The sequence below is a fragment of the Macaca mulatta genome, chromosome 2 (genome assembly GCF_049350105.2).
Source record: "Macaca mulatta isolate MMU2019108-1 chromosome 2, T2T-MMU8v2.0, whole genome shotgun sequence".
In the NCBI taxonomy this organism is placed as follows: Eukaryota; Metazoa; Chordata; class Mammalia; order Primates; family Cercopithecidae; genus Macaca; species Macaca mulatta.
In genome coordinates, this window is record NC_133407.1 from 158,249,220 (window position 1) to 158,271,141 (window position 21,922).

The 21,922-nt window shown below is 42.4% G+C and overlaps 1 protein-coding gene and 3 long non-coding RNA genes across 5 annotated transcripts in view; 2 read left to right on the forward strand and 2 right to left on the reverse strand.

The window, feature by feature from the left end:
- Positions 1-6: 6 nt before the first annotated feature.
- The window catches only part of SNX4 (sorting nexin 4), a 79,694-nt gene continuing 57,778 nt past the window's right edge, over positions 7-21,922 (forward strand). The window contains exons 1-2 of one of the 2 annotated variants that reach the window (XM_015130052.3): positions 7-177; positions 16,190-16,311. In XM_015130052.3, the coding sequence (XP_014985538.2) occupies positions 37-177; positions 16,190-16,311 (263 nt within the window). In that variant the 5' untranslated portion in view covers positions 7-36. The remainder of the gene's footprint in view (positions 178-16,189; positions 16,312-21,922) is intronic. The other variant, XM_077993768.1, reaches the window with a different exon arrangement.
- Positions 5,707-7,655, reverse strand: LOC144339371 (uncharacterized). The gene is made up of 2 exons (XR_013414347.1): positions 7,279-7,655; positions 5,707-6,285 (listed from the first exon to the last, which is right to left on the reverse strand). It is a non-coding gene; the product is annotated as an uncharacterized LOC144339371 (long non-coding RNA).
- On the forward strand, positions 16,406-18,869 carry LOC144339370 (uncharacterized). Its single transcript, XR_013414345.1, has 2 exons — positions 16,406-17,750; positions 18,631-18,869. It is a non-coding gene; the product is annotated as an uncharacterized LOC144339370 (long non-coding RNA).
- LOC144339379 (uncharacterized) lies at positions 16,611-19,023 on the reverse strand. The gene is made up of 2 exons (XR_013414356.1): positions 18,357-19,023; positions 16,611-17,736 (listed from the first exon to the last, which is right to left on the reverse strand). It is a non-coding gene; the product is annotated as an uncharacterized LOC144339379 (long non-coding RNA).

The following is a 21,922-nucleotide window of genomic DNA, read 5'->3' on the forward strand; positions in this document are numbered from 1 at the left end:
GCAGGCGCACTGGGTTCGCCGCGCCGAACTGCAGCCATGGAGCAAGCACCTCGGGACCCCGAGCGGCAGCTCCAGCCGGCGCCTCTGGAGCCGCTGGGCTGCCCAGACGCTGGGCTGGGGGCTGCGGTCGGCAAGGAAGCGGCGGGGGCCGGAGAAGAGGACTCCGGGGTCGACACGGTGAGGAGAAGGGGCGGCAGAGCCCTCGTGGCCTGTGTCGTGGCCTAGCGGGCCGGGCTGGGTCGGGCTGGGCCGGGCTGGGCCGGGCTGGGCCGGGCTCGGCCGGGCTGGCGCGGGCCAGTGGGTTCGGCCGGGGAGGCCCAGCGGTGAGGGGGAGCGAGGTGGAGAGGCGGGGTCCGTAGGTGCAGTGAGAGGAGGCTCAGTGGAAAAACGGGGTGCTAGGTGCGGGGCGAGCGCCAGGCGCTGCGGGTGACTGAGGGAAGTGTCGAGACTGCGGAGGGGAGGGAAAGGGACGCGGGGTGCGAGCCCCGGATGGGCGAGGCTGCAGGAGGGGGTTTTCGGTTGTCGCGTGGCTGGGAGATCTGGACCGCGAGAGGAACGCTGATGTTTCAGGCAGTTGCTAAGGGGTTTTGCCGGGGAGGAGCTTAAAGGGACACAGTGGAGAGTCGGCAGCAGTGCTTGAGAAGGAAGGGAATGGGAGACTAGAGTGAGGCGCAGGTCAGGGGCAATAAGGGTGTTGGTCTGGTGCTGCCATCAGAAAACTGAAGAAAGTGTCAGCTTCAAGAAAAGGTACAAATGAGAAAACATTTTTTAAACTCCTTATTTAGCTGTAATTTCTTTGTTTTGGGGGAAGTGCTATATTTCCCATTGGAGACTTACTGATATCCCATGTGCTTTTTGGAGACCCTTTAGTAATTAGTGATTTTCATTTGCTTGAGGAAAAGGGGAAAAATGTATCATTATATTTGTAAGTGCTTTCATTCCAAAGTGTTTGCATATGTAATGCAAGATTTGTAGACCTGCTTATCTTGAAGCCTTTAAGAAACTAACTGCAGTGCTCCACATCAGACCGCCCTGCCCAAAGTCTCCTTTTTCTGTGTATTGCTCACACAGCTCACTTCAACCTCGACCCCCCTCGGCTCAAACGATCCTCCTGCCTCAGCCTCTTGAGTAGCTAGGACTACAGGCACATACCACCACGCCCGGCTAATTTATTTATATATTTTAAAAATTTTATTTATTTATTTATTTTTCTGAGGCGGAGCCTCACTCTGTCACCCAGGCTGGAGTGCAGTGGTGAGATCTTGGCTCACTGCAACCTCCGCCTCTTGGGTTCAGGCGATTCTTGTCCCTCAGCCACCTGAGTAGCTGGGATTACAGGTGGGCGCCACCACTCCCAGCTAAATTTTTTTTTTGTATTTTTAGTAAAGATGGGGTTTTGCCATGTTGGTCAGGCTGGTCTTGAACTCTTGACTTCTTACCATCCGCCCTCCTTGGCATCCCAAGGTGCTGGGATTACAGGTGTGAGCCATCATGCCCGGCCAAAATTTTGTATTTTTTGTAGAGATGAGTTTCACCATGTTACCCAGGCTGGTCTGCAACTCCTGGGCTCAAGTGATCTGCCCACCTGGGCCTCACAATAGTACTGGGATTTTAGGTGTGAGCCATGGTGCCCGGCCTGAAAGCCTTTTAAGTTTAGAGACCAGCTGAGCAGGGACTTAGGGATTTGAAAGTTTTGCCTGCTGAGGAACATATCTAGGTATATAAGGTAGCATGAAGACTTTTTTGAGTGTACTTCTTTTTCCTTTGAGATAGGGTCTCACTCTGTCTGCCAGGCTGGAGTGCAGTGGCACAGTCATGGCTCACTGCAATCTCGACCTCCTGGTCTTAAGCGATCCTCCTGCCTCAGCCTCCTGAGTAGCTGGGACTACAGGTGCCACCACACCTGGCTAAGTTTTATTTTTTGTTTTTGTTTTTGTTTTTTTTGGTAAAGATGAGGTATCTCTGTGTTGTCCAGACTTGCCTTGAACTTTTGGGTTCAAGCAGTCCTCCTGCCTGAGCCTCCTGAGTAGCGGGGACTACAGGTACACACCACCACACCCTGCCATTAGGTATTTAATTAATATGAAATTGCAATTACAATATAAAATCTGTTTATGTTAATTTAAAAGACATTATATATGTCTCTTATTAATTAAAAGGACACTGTGTATATATAGTTCTAAATATTTGAAACCCAGGGATGCTATTATACAGTGTAAGTTGTAGTTACATACTATTTCCTGACATTTTTATTCCTTTTTTTTGAGCAGTCTCTTGACTTGTCACTCAAGCTGGAGTGCAGTGGCATGATCTCGGGTCACTGCAAACCTCTGCCTCCCAGGCTTAAGCGGTTCTCATGCCTCAGCCTCCTGAGTAACTGGGATTACAGGTGCGTGCCACCATGCCCGGCTAATTTTTGTGTTTTTAGTAGAGACAGGGTTTCACCATGATGGCCAGGCTGGTCTCGAACTCCTGACCTTAGGTGATCCGCCTGCCTCAGCCTCCTGAAGTGCTGGGATTACAGGCATGAGCCACTGTGCTCGGCCTATGTGGTTTCTTAAAACAACTCCCTAATTTAGTAATTCATAAAGAGACACAAGCTATTTGGGCAAATATTTCAGAATTACTAGGTGTTTAAACAAACATACATTCAGTGCATTCCTTCCCTTCCCCTCTTCTCCCCTCAAAGAGAAAATCAAACTAAAAACCCATCCTTTGAAGGTCTTCACATCCCTTCACCTCTCTCTATACTCTCTCTCACTCAGTCTGTCTTCAGTTGAGAATTACTGTTATACTTTTATGGCCTCATTGTAGCTGTTACTGATAGGAATGTGGTCTGGGCAGAAAAGTAAATTAGTTTTGTGTGTGCTGTGCGCAGTGGGGCTCTACTTTTCATTTAATTCTCAAAATTACTTCCAATAGATGGGTAAATGGAACCAGCCAGAGGCTCAGAGAGAAGTAATTTGACCGTGGTCACAAGCTAGTCAGTAGCATGGCTGGGATGTGAATCTAGGTTCACCTGGCATTGAAATCAGTGCTTTTTCCATTAAGCCATTTTGCTTCATTAAAAAAAGTTTAACGTAGTCTTGTACATTGTTCCAATATTGTGTTTTAAATTTTTAGTGTAGTTAACACTAAGTTGTAATTTTTTAGACTAGTCAAGTGCAGTAGTGAGAAGGGGGAAAAGAGTAGAACAAAGAGTTTGATCTGTAACTGATTGTGAAAGTAAATTGAGAGAACTTACTATCTTCAGACCAGCCTAAGTTGTAATTTTGAAGAGGAAAAAAGGTTTGAAAGATGTGTTGATTTATCCATTTTTTAACTACAAATATGTCTAGGCAAATAGTGTTCGGAGATGTAAAAAAAAGCTTGCTTAACCACCATTTTTTTCTTTTTTGAGACAGAACCTTGCTCTGTGGCCCCAGCTGGAATGCAGTAGCAGGATCTTGGCCCACTGCAAACTCGGCCTCCTGGGTTCAAGTGATTCTTGTGCCTCAGCCTCCCAAGTAGCTGGGGTTAAAGGCCTGTGCCTCTACACCTGACTAATTTTTGTATTTTTAGTAAAGAGGGGTTTCACCATGTTGGCCAGGCTGGTCTCGGACTCCTGACCTCAAGTGATCTACCCACCTTGACCTCCCAAAGTGCTGGGATTACAAGCGTGAGCCACTGCGCCCGGCCCAGCCTTATTTTTGACTGTAGATTTTAAGAGGGAGAGTAATTTATACTAATTATCCTACCCCAAGAGGTTGTGGAAACTGCGCTGCCAAAAAGTCGCAAGACCCTTCTGGTTTTAACACCACTAATCGGGATTCTTTAAACTCTATGTAAGTTCTATGTAAGCTCTTTTTCTGTACAATTTTTTAAAGCTATAGTCAGTTCTATTTAAAATAATTTGGAAAATGGAAAATATGAGAAGGGAATTCATTCTCTAAGAAAGTAGTAATTACCCCGAGCAGAAGGAGAGGAAATAGCAAGGGAGTGGAGGACAGAGTACTTTTTTAGATTCCATTGAGTTGGCAGTTAACAGATAGGTATTTGCCAGAGAAAAAAACATTTACAGTATTTGCCAGAGAAAACCCATTACCTGAGGAATTCATAAGTAGTTTTTAGGGAGAGTGCTGTAGACCTGGGAATGCTGACGGAGCAGAGTGATTGAACAGCTGGTGGTTAAAAATTCCAGTGCACATTGAATACCTTCACTGATTGGCACCAGAGAACTAAGTGGAGTAGACCAGATTGTGAGTAAGTTTTCAGGCATTCTGTGGGTAAGGATAATATTAAAAAGGAAGAGAAAGCTTATAGGCATAATTATAGAATTCATCACTTTAGCAGCAGATGGTAAAATCATACTCAGTAATTTTTTATTGATTGATTGAGAAGAGATCTCACTTTGTTGTCCAGGTTGTTCTCAAACTCCTGGGCTCAAGTGATCCTCCCATTTCACCTCCCAAAGCACCAGAATTACAAGAGTGAGCCACAGCACGCATCCCCTATTTTTAAAAGAATTTTTAAAAATCATTTTCTACTTCAGTGGCTCTCATTTTTTGAAGGTGACTCACAGTACAAAACACATATTCTTTTTTTTTTTTTTTTTTTTTTTTTTTTTTGAGACCAAGTCTTGCTCTGTTGCCCAGGCTGGAGTGCAATGGCATGATCACGGCTCACTGCAGCCTTGACCTACTAGGCTCAAGCAGTCCTCCCACCTCAGCCTCTGGAATAGCTGGAACTACAGGCACATACCACCATACCTGGCTAATTTCTTCTATTTTTTTGTAGAGACAAGATCTCCCTGTGTTGCCTAAGCTGGTCTCAGACATCTGGGCTCCAGTGATCCTCCCACCTCAGCCACCAAAATTGCTGGGATTACAGGCGTGAGTCACCATGCCCAACCCAAAATACTTTTTTTTTTTTTTTTTTTTTTGAGACAGAGTCTCCCTCTGTCGCCCACATTGGAGTACTGTGGCATAATCTCGGCTCACTTCAGTCTTCACCTCCCGGGTTCAAGCGATTCTCCTGCCCAAGCCTCCCGTGTAGCTGGGACTATAGGCACGTGTCACCACGTCTGGCTAATTTTTGTATTTTTTTTTTTTTTTAGTAGAGATGGGGTTTTGCCATTTTGGCCAGCCTGGTCTCGAACTCTTGGCCTCAAGCAATCCTCCTGCCTTGGCCTCCCAAAACAAAATACACTTTTACGTCATAATCAGCATACACATACTTTAGTATGTGATTATTATTTCAGGAGAGCTTTCATTAGAAACTGACTAAAAGCACAGAGAAGACTTTCATTAGATCCCAAAACTACCCCATTTATCTAATCGCTCAACAACTATTTAATAGCCCCTAATTGATTTTCCTTGTAATATTTAATCCTCACAATGAAAATATGATAATTAACCACGTTTACAAATACTTAGCCATTACTTCATGCAATACTTTCTGATATTTTTCTTTTCTATATTTTTAAATTAAAAAGAAACATTGGGCTGGATGCAGTGGCTCACACCTATAATCTCGGGACTTTAGGAGGCTGAGGCACATCTCTTGAGACCCAGTCTACAAAAAATAAAAAAGTTAGCCTAGTGTGGTGACCTCCGCCTTTGGTCCCAGCTACTCAGGAGGCTGAGGTGGAAGGATCACTTGAACCATGGAGGTTGAGGCTGCAGTGAGCCGTGATCATGTCACTGTGCTCCAGTCTGGGTGACAGAGCAAGACCTTGTGTCAAAAAAGGTTTTGGAGGCCAGGTGCAGTGGCTCACACCTGTAATCCCAGCACTTTGGGAGGCTGAAGCGGGCGGATCACCTGAGGTGGGGAGTTTTGAGACCAGCCTGGACAACATTGTGAAAGCCCAGCTGTACTAGAAATACGAAAATTAGCCAGGCATGGTGGCACATGCCTGTAATCCCAGCTACTCGGGAGGCTAAGGCAGGAGAATTGCTTGAACCTAGGAGGCGGAGGTTGCAGTGAGCCATGATCATGCCACTGCATTCCACCCTATGTGACAGAGCGAGACTTGGTCTCAAAAAAAAAAAAAAAGTGTTGGTCCCAACCCACCAGATTAATTTCATGAACCATGAATGTGTTACTCAGTTTGGAATGCTGTTCAAACTTAACATATTGTTGTAATTTAAATAAAAATTAATGTTTTCTGAATAGCTGTGCTGTTATTTTAAAAGTATTTTTATAGAAAAAAGCACAAGAGAACAGGCCATATATTATAACCGTGTTTTTCTTAGTTATTGCTTTGGACTGGATGTTTCTGTCTCCCCAAAATTCATATGTTGAAACCTAATCCCATTGTGATGGTGTTTGGTGGAAGGGCCTTTGGAAGGTGATTAGGTCATGAGGATGGAGACTTCGTGAGTGGGATTAGTGCCCTTATTAAAAAAAAAATCCAGAAATCTCCTCTCTTCCAGCCATATGAAGACAGTGAAACACAGCTGTCTGTGAACCAGGAAGCAGACCCTCGCTGAATCTGCCCGTTCCTTGATCTCGGTCTTCCCAGCCTCCAGGACTGTGAGCAATAAATTTCTGTTGTTTACGAACCACCCAGTCTATGGTCATTTGTTATAGCAGCCAGAACTAAGTTATTTACGGCTAGAGTAAGCATCACTATCAGTTAACACGTCATTTTTAACCTAGTACCAGCTACCTCTGATCAGGGTAGACAGAGCCCCAGAGGGAAGTCATTTCCATAGGTGCTTCTTATCCTTAGCTCTCTGACCTGTTTCAGTAACACAGACGCATCACACCTAGAAAAAAGGTGATAAGGAAGTATACTGTTATAGTAACAGTGGTTAGCGCTGGGTTGTGGGATACAGATGATTTACATTTACTTCATTTTTTTCAGTGTTTGTACATTTAGCATGTATAATTTTCATCATCAGAAAATTTAAATCTAAAAATAATGGCGGAAAAGTAGTACTTGAGCTCTTGCTGTGAGCCAGACAACTTTAAAAACTCTTGATATGCATTAACCCATTAAATATTCCCAATGACTTTGTGAATTAGGTACTGTCTTTAGTCTGTTCGGGCTGCTATAACAAGGTACCACCGACGGAGTGGCTTATAAACAATAGCAGTGAATTGCTTACAGTCTTGGAGGCTGGGAAGTCCACGATTAAGGAACTGGCAGATTCAGTGACTGGTGAGGGCTGCTTCCTGGCTCATTGTAGGCTGTCTTTTCACTGTGTCCTCACATGGTGGAAGGAGGAGAGGAACTCTCTGGGGTCTCTTTTATCAGGGCACTAACCCCACTTAGGAGGGCTCTACCCTCATGACCTAATCTTTCCAAAGGCCCCACATCCTAATACCATTACCTTGAGTGTTAGGATTTTAACATATACATTTTAGGAGGACACAAACATTCCATTTATTGCAGGTACTATTATCTCTGTTTTCCAGATGAGGAAACTGAAGCACAGACAGGCTAAATTACTTGCCCAGCCTGGCCATCATGGCGAAACCCCTTATCTACGGTTAATAAAAATAACAAAAATTAGTTGAGTGTGGTGGCACACACCTGTAGTCCCAGCTACTTGGGTGGCTGAAACGTGAGAATCACTTGAACCCAGGAGGTAGAGGTTGTAGTGAGCCAGGATTGAGTCATTGGCACTCCAGCCTGGGTGACACTCTGTCTCAAAAAAAAAAAAAAAAAGTTGTTGTGACTGTTGACCCTGCACTGAGGTGAGAGGATTGCTTGAGCCCAGGAGTTTGAGACCAGCCTAGGCAACACAGTGAGACCTCGTCTCTACACATAATATTTAAAAATAAAATAAAAATTAGGTCTCTCTTTAAAAGGTCCCTGGTCTCATCTGCCATTCAACAGGGCAGTCCATCTTTAAATCTGTTGAATGTGTCCTTTTAACAATTATGGTGTTCAGTTCTGTTATTCTTGGCACTGTTCTGTGCTTTAATACTGACGATTTAAGTAATTTTATATCATCTACCAACCCTACTGGTATTGTTGTTGTGTGCTTGTTTGTATTCTTTAGCTTTTATGTTAGCCGATTTTATGCTTTTATTTTTTTTTCTTCTTTGTAACTGGGTTACTGACAGGGTCGGTTTATGTTTCATATGTGTTATCTTTTTGACTGGGGAGATATTAATAACTTGCTTTATCAGGATGTGCTTTCAGAATTCAGGGAATTTGTCACTGGAGCAGATGGTAAATCAAAATGCTTGGCTGTGGCCAGAACGTATTATTAATACATATATATGTATGTGTCAACCAGTGAGGGCTTCATAACCAACCCTGATGTTGAGTGGCTTGTGCTTAGGTGATTTCTTGAGCTTTCTTTTGGTTGATGATTTCCTGCTCTCTTATTTTCTGTCTTAGTACATAAATATATAAAAACTTACATTTTATAAAAATGCCTTGAGGACTGAATGATTTGTTTTTATTGGCTGATGATTTCAACCCATTGGGTTGACTCTTTTTATCTCCTTTTAGGATTTTTACCTTCGTCCGCATTTTTCCTGTACCTTTTGGGAGAGCTCCGTAGTGTATCATCTGTTTTCATTGCTGATTCATATCTTTGCACTGTCACAGACCTCTTTCAGACCTTATAGTGGATGGGTTTAATTTGATATGTGTAGCTTTTTCTTTCACCTTTTGCTGCACTTAGTTTCTACTTTTATCTCTCCTTCATAAAACACCCCAATTATAATGCAGTACAATATTTTAAATTAAGTTAAAACCCACAATTTTGACAGTGAGCAAAGAAGAAAAAAAAAGCCATAGCATAGCAGTTATCCTGTGGTCTCACTTTCTCTTCCTTGTTTAGACTTGGAGTTAGTTTGGGTGTATTTGAAACCTTTCTGCAGTGATGCACTTCTCAGACCTACGGCCTAGGTAGGGGCTGCCTGTGGTGTGTTTAGTGTTCTTTTTCACCTTTTGGTGTAGACCTGAGATGTTCTAGTGGGAAAAGAAAGGAGTCTGCTCTTCTTAAAACTCTGCTGCCTCAAGGGTGGAGCCTATTAACCACTGTCAAAAGTTTAGGTGAATTTAAAGTTTAATATGACTCCTGATTGTTTAAAAAAAAATTATGCTGACTGCTGATAATCTTGCCTTTTGGCATATGTATAGTATTTGACTTTTGAGAGAGAGAGATTTGATTTTGGTTAAACCCCAAATTAGATATCAATATTTAGGATCATTCATATTTGTTAGAATGTGTTTATTCTTCAGTTTAAAAAATTGTGTTAAACTGGGCACGGTGGCTCACGCCTATAATCCCAGCACTTTGGGAGGACGAGGTGGGTGGATTACCTGAGATCGGGAGTTCGAGACCAGCCTGACCAACATGGAGAAACTCCATCTCTACTAAAAATACAAAATTATCTGGGTGCATGCCTGTGATCCCAGCTACTCAGGAGACTGAGGGAGGAGAATCGCTTGAGCCTGGGAGGCTGAAGTTGTGGTGAGCCGAGATCGCCCCATTGTACTCCAGCCTAGGCAATAAGAGCGAAACTCTGTCTCAAAAAACAAACAAAAAAATGTGTTAAAATATATATGATATAAAATTTACCATCTTGATGGTTTAAAAATGTTCAATCATAAGTACATTCACATACATTGTAAAACCAGCTTCCAGAACTCTTTTCATCTTGTGGAACTGAAGTCATACCCATTAAACCACAGCTACCTGTTTCCCCCTGCCCCAGCTGCTGGCAGCCATCACTCTACTGTCTACGATTTTGATTACCAAGTACTTCATATACGTGGAATCATACAGTATTTCTCTTTGTGTGACTGTTTTATTTCACTTATCGTAATGTCTTCAAGATATATATCCATGTTGTAGCATATGACAGAATTTCCTTTGCTTTTAAGGATGAATGGTATTCCGTTGTTTGTATATATCATGTTTAAAAAATCCATTCATCTGTTGATGGACATTTGCATTGCTTCCACATTTTACCTATTGTGAATGATGATGCCATGACATGGATATGCACATATCTCTTTGAGACCCTGCTTTTAATTCTTTTGGCAGGAGCGGAATTGCTGGATTATATGGTAATTGTATTTTTAATCTTCTGGGGCACCACTGTGCTGTTTTCCATAACAGCTGCACCGTTTTACATTCCCGCCAATAGGGCACAAGGGTTCCAATTTCTCCACATCCTCACCAACACTTATTTCCTAATGTTTGTTTTTCATAGTAGCCATTCTAATGAGACAGTATTTCATTGTAGTTTTGATTTGCATTTACCTAATGATGAGTGATGTTGAGCATCTTTTGATGTGCTTCTTCAGAAAAATATCTATTCAAGTCCTTTGCCCATTTTTCCATTTTTGAATTGAGTTGTATATATAATATATATATATATATATTTTTTTTTTTTCTTTTTTTTTGAGACATATTCTCGCTCTGTCACCCAGGCTGGAGTGCAGTGGCGCGATCTCAGCTCACTGTAACCTCTGCCTCCCAGGCTCAAGCGATTCTCCTGCCTCAGCCTCCCAAGTAGCTGGAATTACAGGCAACCACCACCACACCCAGCTAATTTTTTGTATTTTTATTAGAGACAGGGTTTTGCCATGTTGGCTAGGCTGGCCTCGAACTCCTGACCTCAGGTGATCCACCCGCCTTGGCCTCCCAAAGTGCTGAGATTACAGGCATGAGCCACCGTGCCTGGCGGAATTGGGTTGTATTTTGTTGTTGAGTTTTGGGAGTTCCCTAAATAGTCTGGATCCATGAGAGAAAATGCTTTCTTCCATTCTTTGGGTTGCTTTTTACTCTAATACTGTCCTTTTGTTTGTTTGTTTGTTTGTTTTTGTTTTGAGACGGAGTTTCAGTGGTGCAATCTTGGCTCATCACAACCTCTGCCTCCTGAGTTCAAGCAATTCTCCTGCCTCAGCCTCCTGAGTAGCTGGGATTACAGGCATGTGCCACCACACCCGGCTAATTTTGTATTTTTCATGGAGATGGGATTTCTCCATGTTGGTCAGGCTGGTCTCGTTTTTGTTTTGTTTTGTTTTGTTTTTCCTCTTGAGACATAGTCTCGCTTTGTCATCCAGGCTGAAATGCAGTGGTGTGATCTTGGCTCACTGCAGCCTCTGGATCCTGGTTTCAAGCGATTTTCCTGCCTCAGCCTCCCAAGCAGCTGGGATTACAGACATGCCACCACACCTGGCTAATTTTTGTGTTTTTGTAGAGATGGGGTTTTGCCATGTTGACCAGGCTGGTCTTGAACGCCTGACCTCAAGTGATCCTCCTGCCTCCGCCTCCCAAAGTGCTGGGATTACAGGCGTGAGCCACCTCACCTGGCCTGTTAACACTGTCTTTTGATGAACGACATTTTTCATTTTCATGAAGTCCAATTTGCCAGTGTTTTCTTTTACTGCCTGTGCCTTTGGTGTCATATCCAAGAAACCATGGTCACATCCAATGTCTTGAAACTTTTGCCCTGTGTTTTCTTCTAAGAGTTTTATGCTTGGGTCTTTGAACCATTTAAAGTTAGTTTTTGTGTAGGGTGTTAGGTAAGGGTCCAATATAATTTTTTTGTATGTGGATATTCAGTTTTCCCAGCATTGTTTGTTGGAAACATTGTCCTTTTCTCATCGAACTGTCCTGTCACAAAATTGACCATATATTCGAGGGTTTATTTCTGGACTATCCGATTTCATTATATACCTGCCTTTATGTCAGTACCATATTGTTTTTATTACTGTAGCTTTGTAGTAAGTTTTGAAACTAGGAAGTATGAGTCCTCCAGATTTATGCTTCATTTTCTTTTCTTCTTTTTTTTTTTTTTTTTTTTTTTGGAGACGGAGTCTGGCTGTGTCGCCCAGGCTGGAGTGCAGTGGCCCGATCTCAGCTCACTGCAAGCTCCGCCTCCCGGGTTCACGCCATTCTCCTGCCTCAGCCTCCTGAGTACCTGGGACTACAGGCGCCCGCCACCGCGCCCGGCTAATTTTTTGTATTTTTAGTAGAGGCGGGGTTTCACCGTGGTCTCGATCTCCTGACCTTGTGATGCGCCCGCCTCGGCCTCCCAAAGTGTTGGGATTACAGGCGTGAGCCACCGCGCCTGGCCCCCTTTTTTTTTTTTTTGAGACAGAGTCTCGCTCAGTCGCCCAGGCTGGTGTGCAGTGGCGTGATCTCGGCTCACTGCAAGCTCCGCCTCCCGGGTTCACACCATTCTCCTGCCTCAGCCTCCTGAGTAGCTGGGACTACAGGTGCCCGCCACCACGCCTGGCTAATTTTGTGTATTTTTAGTAGAGACGGTGTTTCACCATGTTAGTCAGGATTGTCTCCATCTCCTGACCTCGTGATCTGCCCACCCTGGTCTCCCAAAGTGCTGGGATTACAGGCATAAGCCACTGCGCCCGGCCTTATGCTTCATTTTCAAGATTGCTTTGGCTATTTGGGGTCCCTTGAGATTCCATATGACTCTTAGGATGAGTTTTCCTATTTCTGTAAAGAATGTCAAAGAATGCCATTGGGATTTTCATAGGGTTGCATTGAATATATAGAGTGCTTTAGATAGTTTTGATATCTTAATAATATTAAATCTTCCAAATCATGAACATGGGATGTGTTTTCATTTATTTATCTTCTTTTAATTTTTAGCAATGTTTTAGTTTCCATTGTACAAGTCTTTTTTTTTTTTTTTTTTTTTTGAGACGGAGTCTAGCTCTGTTGCCCAGGCTGGAGTGCAGTGGCCGGATCTCAGCTCACTGCAAGCCCCGCCTCCCGGGTTCACGCCATTCTCCTGCCTCAGCCTCCCGAGTAGCTGGGAGTACAGGCGCCCGCCACCTCGCCCGGCTAATTTTTTTTGTATTTTAGTAGAGACGGGGTTTCACCGTGTTAGCCAGGATGGTCTCGATCTCCTGAACTCGTGATCCACCCGTCTCGGCCTCCCAAAGTGCTGGGATTACAGGCTTGAGCCACCGCGCCCGGCCTCATTGTACAAGTCTTTTACCACCTTAATTCCCAAGTATTTTTTTCTTTTTGATGCTATTGTAAATTGACTTATTTTTATAATTTCGTTTTCATTATTTTTTTGGTTTTGTTTTTTTTTGAGACAGAGCCTGACTGTTGCCCAGACTGGAGTTCAGTGGCGCAATCTTGGGTCACTGCAACCTCTGCCTCCTGGGTTCAAGCGATTCTCCTGCCTCTGGGAATGTCTTAATTTTTCCTACACTTTTGAAGGACAGTTTGCTAGATATAGGATTCTGGATTGACAGTTATTTTTATTTTTTAGCACTTTGAAGATACCAGCTCCCTGTCTTCTGGCCTCCAAAATTTCTGATGAGAAATTTGCTGATAACCTTATTGAAGATTCCTTATATATGATCAGTTGCTTCTGTCTTGCTGCTGTCAAGATTCTGTCTCTGAAAAGTTATAAGGTGTCTCAGTAAACATCTTATTTTGGATTTTGTCAAGCTTCTTGGATGTTTATATACATTTCTTCTATCATATTTGTGAAATTTTCTAACATTATTTCTTCAGATACTGCCCCTTCCCCTTTTTCTCTCTCCCTCTCCTTACTACCAGAGTGCACATGTTGGTTTGATGGTGTCCTGCTTCTCCCTTAAGCTCTGTTTACTTTGCTTCCCTCTTTTTTCTGTTCCTCAGACTTGGTAATTTCCATTCTCCTGTCTTCTAGTTTGCCAGTTCTCTCTTGTGCCTGCTGAAATTTGCCTTTGAACCCCTCTAGTGAACTTCTAATTTCACTTACTGTACTTTTCAGCTCCAGAATTTCTTTTGGTTTCTTTTTTCTTTTTCTTGCCCTATCACCGAGGCTGGAGTACAGTGGCATGATCTTTGCTCACTGCAACCTCTGCCTCCCAGGTTCAAGTAATTCTCCATGCCTCAGTCTCCTGAGTAGCTGGGATTACAAGTGCCCGCTACCACACCTGGCTAGTTTTTATATTTTCAGTAAAGACGGGGTTTCAACATGTTGACTAGACTGGTCTTGAACTCCTGACCTCAGCCTCCCAAAGTGCTGGGATTACAGGCGTGAACTACCATGCCTGGCCACTTTTTGGTTTCTTTTTAAGTTTTCTGTCTCTGTACTGATACTTCTGTTTTGTTCATACATCTTTTTTTTTAAATCATTTTTTTTACTTTCTCCACATCTTCCTTTAAGTTGTCTGAGCATCTATAAGATGATTACTTTAAAGTCTTTGTCAGCCAGGCATGGTAGCTCCTGCCTGTAATGCCAGCAGCTTGGAAGACTGAGGCTTGTGGATCATTTGAGCCAAGGACTTCAAGACCAGCCTGGACAACATGGCCTGTAGTTTCAGCTACTCTGGAGGCTAAGGCAGGAGAATCCCTTGAAGCCAGAGGTGGAGGTTGCAGCGAGCTGAGATCGCACCACTGGACTCCGGCCTGGCGATACAGCAAGACTCTGTCTCAAAAAAAAAAAAAAATTAGCCCGGTGTGGTGGCACACGCCTGTAATCCCAGCTACTCAGGAGGCTGAAGCACAGGAATTGCTTGAACCCAGGAGCCGGAGGTTGCACTGAGTTGAGATTGCACCACAGCATTCCAGCCTGGGTGACAAAGCTAGACTCTGTCTAAAAAAAAAAAAAAGAAAAAAGAAATGAAAAAGGGGGTAAAGGGATAGTCTTTTTCTAGTAGATCTGTCATCATGTCTTTTTCAGGAGCAGTTTCTGTTGATGTATTTTTTCCCTCTGAAGGGTTCATACCACGCTGTTTCTTTATATGCCTTGTGATTTTTTTGTTGTTGAAAACTAGGCATTTGCATGTAATAATGTGGTAACTCTGGACATCAAATTCTTCTCCTACCCTGGGGGTTGTTGTTTTTGTTATTTATTATTTATTTTTTAATTGCTGTAGACTGTCTCCATGCCAAAGATCAGCCTGAGAGAGGTGTAAACTTAAAGTCTTTAGAGATCTTTCCTGAGCTTGAGCCTTTTCCTGGGCATGTATGATTATTTTCTAATTGTCCTCATCTATCCAGTTGTTCTTAAACGTCCAATTTTTTCTTTTTGAGAGACAAGGTCTTCCTATGTTTCCCAGGCTAGTTTTGACCTCCTTTGCTGAACTGATCCACCTGCCTCAGCCTCCTTGGTAGCCAGAACTAAAGGCACGCACTACCACACCTGGCTAAATGTCTGGCTTACAAAAGAGGGTCAAAATAAAAATGAAGGGAGGAAAAACAGGATGCTGGCTTTTGAATCCCCTGGAAGTCACTTCAGCCAGGACAGGAGGCTTGCAACAGTGTGGGGAGGAGCAACAGCAGTGGCCACTACTTCTTTGTGCCTCTTAGAAGAAGCAGTTGGTGATCAGAGGACAGATCATGGATGTTTGGAGAAAAAGGCCCTTTTTGCCTACCCTGGCTTCATCAGGCTGTTCCAGGAATGCTGCACAGCTGCCTGTTAGGCACTAAGGGATAGGTAGCTGAAATTGATTGAAAGTAACCACATTTTGTCATCCAAGCCTTCCCCTGGGGATTGCAAGCCTTTATTGGACTCCAGAGTTCCCAAATACTTACATCAGATAGGGTCTGCCAGTGCAGTTGTCATCTAGGTGGGGAGATGGATTCCTGGTGCTTCCTATTCACTATCCTCCCAGAATCCTTTGTGTCTAATGTGTTTTTAAGATATTTTCTTATCTATTTTTATAGATTATTCTTGGTCACTTATGAAATGTCTAAATTTTAATCATTCAACATATAGTACCTTTTAAACTACCTCTGGAAGGCCGGGCGCAGTGGCTCATGCCTATAATCCCAGCACTTTGGGAGGCCAAGGCAGGTGGATCACCTGAGGTCAGGAGTTCAAGACCATCCTGGTCAACATGGTGAAACCCCGTTTCTACTGAAAATACCAAAGTCAGCTGAGCGTGGTGGTGCATGCCTATAATCCCAGCTACTTGGGAGACAGGCAGGAGAATCCCTTGAACCCAGGAGGTGAAGGTTGCAGTGAGCCGAGATTGCACCAGTGCACTTCAGCCTGGGTGACAGAGTGAGACTTGGTCTCAAAAAATAAAAATAAATACATATATAAATAAAATACCTCTGGAAAAGTTAATGTACTTTTGTATGTTGATAAAGGCTATCATTTGCTGCTGTTATTTTGCAACCCCTGGCAACTCAAGAACTATAAGTAACTATTTTGAAATATGTAAACCCAATAATGGGTTTAATTTATGTGGCTGAGGCTTTTTTCAGTACCATCTTAAAGAGTTTTTTGTTGTTGTTGTTGTTGTTTTGTCCAGATGACACACAATAATTTTTGGTTGAAGAAGATAGAAATCAGTGTTTCAGAAGCAGAAAAACGAACTGGAAGAAATGCCATGAACATGCAAGAAACATATACCGCTTACCTCATTGAAACAAGGTGGGTGATGAAAGTTACACCTGGGCAGGTAGACGGCAAGCTTTTTCTGGTAGCTATTGATGCAGACTCTGTTGTATAACAGAATTTTTTAAAGTTTTTTTTTTTTTTTTTTTTTTTTTTCGGGATTGATTTTGTTTCTTTACTTTTTTTTGAGACAGAGTCTCATTCTGTTGCCTGGACTGGAGTACAGTGGTGCAGTCATGGCTCACTGCAGCCTCAAACTCCTAGGGTCAAGTGATTCTCTCACCTCAGTTTCCTGAGTAGCTGGCATACAGGTGTAAGCCACCATGGCTGGCTAATTTTTAATTTCTTTTTTTTTTTTTTTGAGATGGAGTCTCACTCTGTTGCCAAGGCTAGAATACAGTGGCACGATCTTGGCTCACTTTAATCTCTGTCTCCTGGGTTCAAGTGATTCTCCTGCCTTAGCCTCCCAAGTAGCTGGGATTACAGGCATGTGCTACCATGCCCAGCTGATTTTTTTTTGTATTTTTAGTAGAGACAGGATTTCACCATGTTGGCCAGGCTGGTCTCAAACTCCTGACCTCAAATGATCCACCCACCTTGGCCTCCCAAAGTGTTAGGATTACAGGCATGAGCCACTGTGTCTGGCAGTTTTTAAATTTTTCATAGGCATGTGGCTCAGTCTGGTCTCAAACTCCTGAGCTCAAGCGATACTCCTGCGTCAGCCTCCCAAAATGCTGGGATTACTGGTGTGAACCACTGCATCCAGCCCTGTGTCCTTAACCTTTTAATGGGTAAACAGCTGTATCTTTTGCTCTGATACTCTTGGTAGATAGCTATATTTTAATGAATCTGTTTTGTGGGGAGAGAGAAGGTTAGTGGAATACTTTTGGAATCTGGAATGTTACTTGATACATGCTTTGGAGGATTCCTTGGTCTCAGAATCCCTGTGCTTTTTTGTAAAAGGATACCAGGTTCTCAGGCATGTATGAAGTGAACTTGGGCAAGTGGAAATGGTTAACAAAGAATTCTAGGAGTAGAAAATAAGGTCTGAGTCCTCTTAAGACAGTTGAGAGTTACAAAAATTAACAAACAGAAACACTTAGATTGGCACTTTAGAACTTGGAGTAAATTTAAGAATAATGGGAAGTAGACACCTTTAAAAAACAAGGAAAAAGAACTTGGTGAGTAAAAATAGAAAAGACAAAGTAAATTATGGAGTAGGAAATAAAAACTCACCAGAAAAATTGTCTCTTACCTGCTAAGGGAAAAGCTAAAGGAATTAGAGTTGTTTCGTCTAAAAAAAGGCAAGGGAAGACTCAATTTGTTGTTGCCAGTTATAAACAGTTTATATAAAGAATAATGCACTGTTTCTTTTCTGTCTTCAGAGATTGAGCAGAAGTGCTTTCAATTAAAACAAATAGATATGAGAGAATTGTTGATAGCCAGTAAAATAATAGACTACTAAACCTAGCTGGGCATGGTGGCTCATGCCAGTAATCTCCGCACTTTGGGAGGCCAAGGCAAGCAGATCACCTGAGGTCAGGAGTTTGAGACCACCCTGGCCAACATGGCGAAACCCCGTCTCTACTAAAAATATGAAAATTAGCCAGGTGTGGTGGTCCCAGCTACTCGGGAGTCTGAGGCAGGAGAATCACTTGAACCTGGAAGGTAGAGATTACAGTAAGCTGAGATTGTGCCACTGCACTCGAGCCTGGGTGACAAAGTGAGAGACTGTCTCAAAAAAAAAAAAAAAAGACTACCAAATGAAGTTAAGTGTTATAATGATGCTTTAATGTTAATACTTTTTTTTGAGATGGAGTCTTGCTCTGTTGCCCAGGCTGGAGTGCAGTGGCGTGATCTCGGCTCACTGCAAGCTCTGCCTCCCGGGTTCATGCTGTTCTCCTGCCTCAGCCTCCTGAGTAGCTGGGACTACAGGCGACCGCTACCACGCCTGGCTCATCTTTGTGTATTTTTAGTAGAGACGGGGTTTCACCATGTTAGCCAGGATGGTCTCGATCTCCTGACCTCGTGATCCACCCATCTCAACCTCCCAAAGTGCTGGGATTACAGGCTTGAGCCACCGTGCCCTGCCTACTTTCTTTTTTTTTTTTTGAGATGGAGTCTCACTCTGTCACCCAGGCTAGAGTGCAGTGGTGCGATCTTGGCTCACTGCAAACTCCGCCTCCTGGGTTCAAGCGATTCACCTGCCTTAGCCTCCCAAGTAGCTGGTATTACAGGCACCCGCCACCGTGTATTTTTAGTAGAGATGGGGTTTCACCATGTTGGCCAGACTGGTCTCGAATTTCTGACCTCGTGATCCACCCACCTTGGCCTCCCAAAGTGCTGGGATTACAGGCATGAGCCATCGCACCCGGCCAATGTTAATACTTTTTTAAGAATAAAATGTTTAACTTACCATTTTCATAGGATTTACCTGTGAGCTTGCCTTAATGCTGAACCCTGTGACTTTTCAAGGCTTCTTCCAGGTCTGTGTTTCTACCCAAAATAAAAGTTTAAATCTTGGTGAACGTTGTCTACAGACAATTCTGAAAATTTAGTTTTCCTTCTTCCACTAGAAAGAAAGAAAAAGAAAAGAATCTTCTCGGAAAAAAAAAATTCTTTTCTTTTTTTAGACGGAGTCTCGCTCTGTTGCCCAGGCTGGAGTGCAGTGGCACATCTCAGCTCATTGCAAGCTTGGCCTCCTGGGTTCACACCATTCTCCTGCCTCAGCCTCCCGAGTAGCTGGGACTACAGGCGCCTGTCACCATGCCCGGCTAATTTTTTTTGTATTTTTAGTAGAGATGGGGTTTCACTGTGTTAGCCAGGATGGTCTTGATCTCCTGACCTTGTGATCTGCCCGCCTTGGCCTCCCAAAGTGCTGGGATTACAGGCGTGAGCCACCGCGCCCAGCCAAGAAAATTTTTATGCAGTAGTAAGTTTAGGAAAAGAGAGAGGTAATGTGGTTCTTTTCAAAATTAGGTCATTTCATGACATATATATGTTTATGTATTGCAGAGATTTGTAAGGTTATATTTTAAAGATCATGGCCCCGTGAGAGGACTTTTGTTTCTGTTTTTTTGTTTTTTAAGTTAAATTAGCCACTTTAATAATAATACTTTAGAAAATAGTGTTAGCTGTAGCCTTCTAAGTAAATTTTAAGTTTACAATGAAAAAGGATATATTTGGTATATGCCTATTTTTTCACCCACTTGGGCAATGAAATAGGTATTCATTACTTTTACTGCTGGGAGAGAACCTTGATTTGGGTAATCTGGAATAACTGAATAATGTTTATGCTTGGCTTTGAAATAAATAAAGGATCATTGTTTTCTTCTGTAGCCCAGTTCTAATTTGAACCTGGGAGTTAGAAGTGACCATACATCAGTAATAGCTAGACTGTGAATACATATTTAAGTAGACCATCAATAAATGTGTGGTGCACAAAAGGATTATTGAGTCAACTTTCACAACTGTATTTCAATACAAATTTATTTTAAAACATGGCTTTTATACTTAAAAACATGTTGGAATTACTTGAAAAATTTGTTAAACAACTTCATGGTTTGGGGTGGGGTGCAGGATTTTACATTTCTTATTTAAAGGTCCAGGAGCTTTCAGTACAGATGAGCCATGGACCTTTTTTTTTTTTTTTTTTTTTTCCTGAGGTGGAGTCTCGCTCTGTCGCCCAGGCTGGAATGCAGTGATGTGATCTTGACTCACCACAACCTCCTCCTCCCGGGCTCAAGCGATTCTCCCACCTCAGCTTCCCGAGTAGCTGAGATTACAGACTTGTACCACCACACCCAGCTAATTTTTGTATTTTTAGTAGAGATGGGGTTTTGCCATGCTGGCCAGGCTGGTCTTGAACTCCTGACCTCAAGTGATCCACCTGCCTCGGCCTCCTCCCAAAGTGCTGGAATTACAGGTGTGAGCCAGTGTGCCCAGCTGGACCATGATTTTTTATTGGTGTCTTTTAAACTACAGAGCCTTTCCATTTTAAGATAGGTTTATCTGTCTTTTCTCTTTATGATTTGTGTTTTTTCTGTTTTAAGACGTTCTTCCCTATTCCACATCATATAGACATGGGATTCGAGAAATACTGATTTTGAATAGATTGTTTTATAATATCCCTAAGGTTAACTGACCTTCATCATCAACCACAGTCATCAAATTTCTTAATTTAATTATGTAGCACTGTTTTTGTAATTCAGTGTTTTGCAGACAGTTGTGGACAATATGGATATTATTGACCCTTCATATTAACTAGAAATTCAACTTCTGTCATGTAGCTTACCTACCTACCTTTTGAATACAAGTAGAAAGCCCTTTTAGCAATTGTCTATAGTCCAGTTATCGAGAGGTTTTGTTTCTGTGTTTTTTTTTTTTTAAGTTAGCCACCTAAAAAATACTTCAGAAATTAGTGTTAACTCTAGCTTCCAAAGTAAATTCTTAAGTTTAAAATTAAAAAGGATGTTTTTGATATGTGCCTATTCTATAGTGTTATAGTTTAGTGGGCTAAGATTGAATAAGACTAAAGTCACTGGTTTTTAATTCCCCAAGACTTTTTTGTATGTGTTCCTTTTCATTGAATATGAACTATTCTAAAATAAGTATAAGTCTCTTTTAGAATAGATAGTAATTCCTGGATGGCTTGGAAGGCAGTATGTTATTCTTCTAATTTGTAAAATGTGCTTAATGATCATATTTTCATTGTGAGGGTTAAATATTACAAGGAAAACCAATTAGGTGCTATTAAATAGTTGTTGAGCGATTAGATAAATGGGGTGGTTTTGGGGTCTAATGAAAGTCTTCTCTGTGCTTTTAGTCAGTTTCTAATGAAACTACTGGACCCTGCCTTTTTGTTTTGGTTTTTTTTTTTTTTGGTGTTTGTTTTTTGAGATGGAGTTTCGCTCTTGTTGCCCAGGCTGGAGTGCGTTGGCGCATTCTCAGCTCAGTGCAACCTCTGCCTCCCACGTTCAAGCGATTCTCCTGTCTCAGCCTCCTGAGTGGCTGGGATTACGGGCGCCTGCCACCACGCCCAGCTAATTTTTTGTATTTTTAGTAGAGATGGGGTTTCACCATGTTGGCCAGGCTGGTCTCGAATTCCTGACCTCAGGTGATCCACCTACCTCGACCTCCCGAAGTGCTGGGATTACAGCCGTGAGCCACCGCATCCAGCCACGTTTTTTTGTGTTTTTTTTTGTTTTTTTTTTTAAACTCTTACACAGACCTTCTATCAGCCCTGTAGGTGTACTACTTATAGGCTTTATTTATCCACTTATTTACAAGTTATGGGTTTTGTTGGTAGTGATTCTGAATAATTTGAAACTTGAGATTAACCCAAGTATTTTTTCAGCTGAAGTTGGGAATTGTAATTGGGATAGTATCAGTTATAGCTAATGTCTAGGTATACTCTTTAAAATGAATTATGATTTAATACTGTATTTTTGCCATGGGAGCCATTTGTGCATTTTGCATTTCATATTTTGGTTCATTTTTATTAACATGCAATAAACAAATTTAGTAGCAAACTTAAAAAATAATAAAAATGAGCATCTATTGTGTTGAACATGGCATGATGTAAATACTTTCTCTAGACTTTATTCAGAGACTGATTTAACTTCTATGACTTTGTGTCCTAATGTAC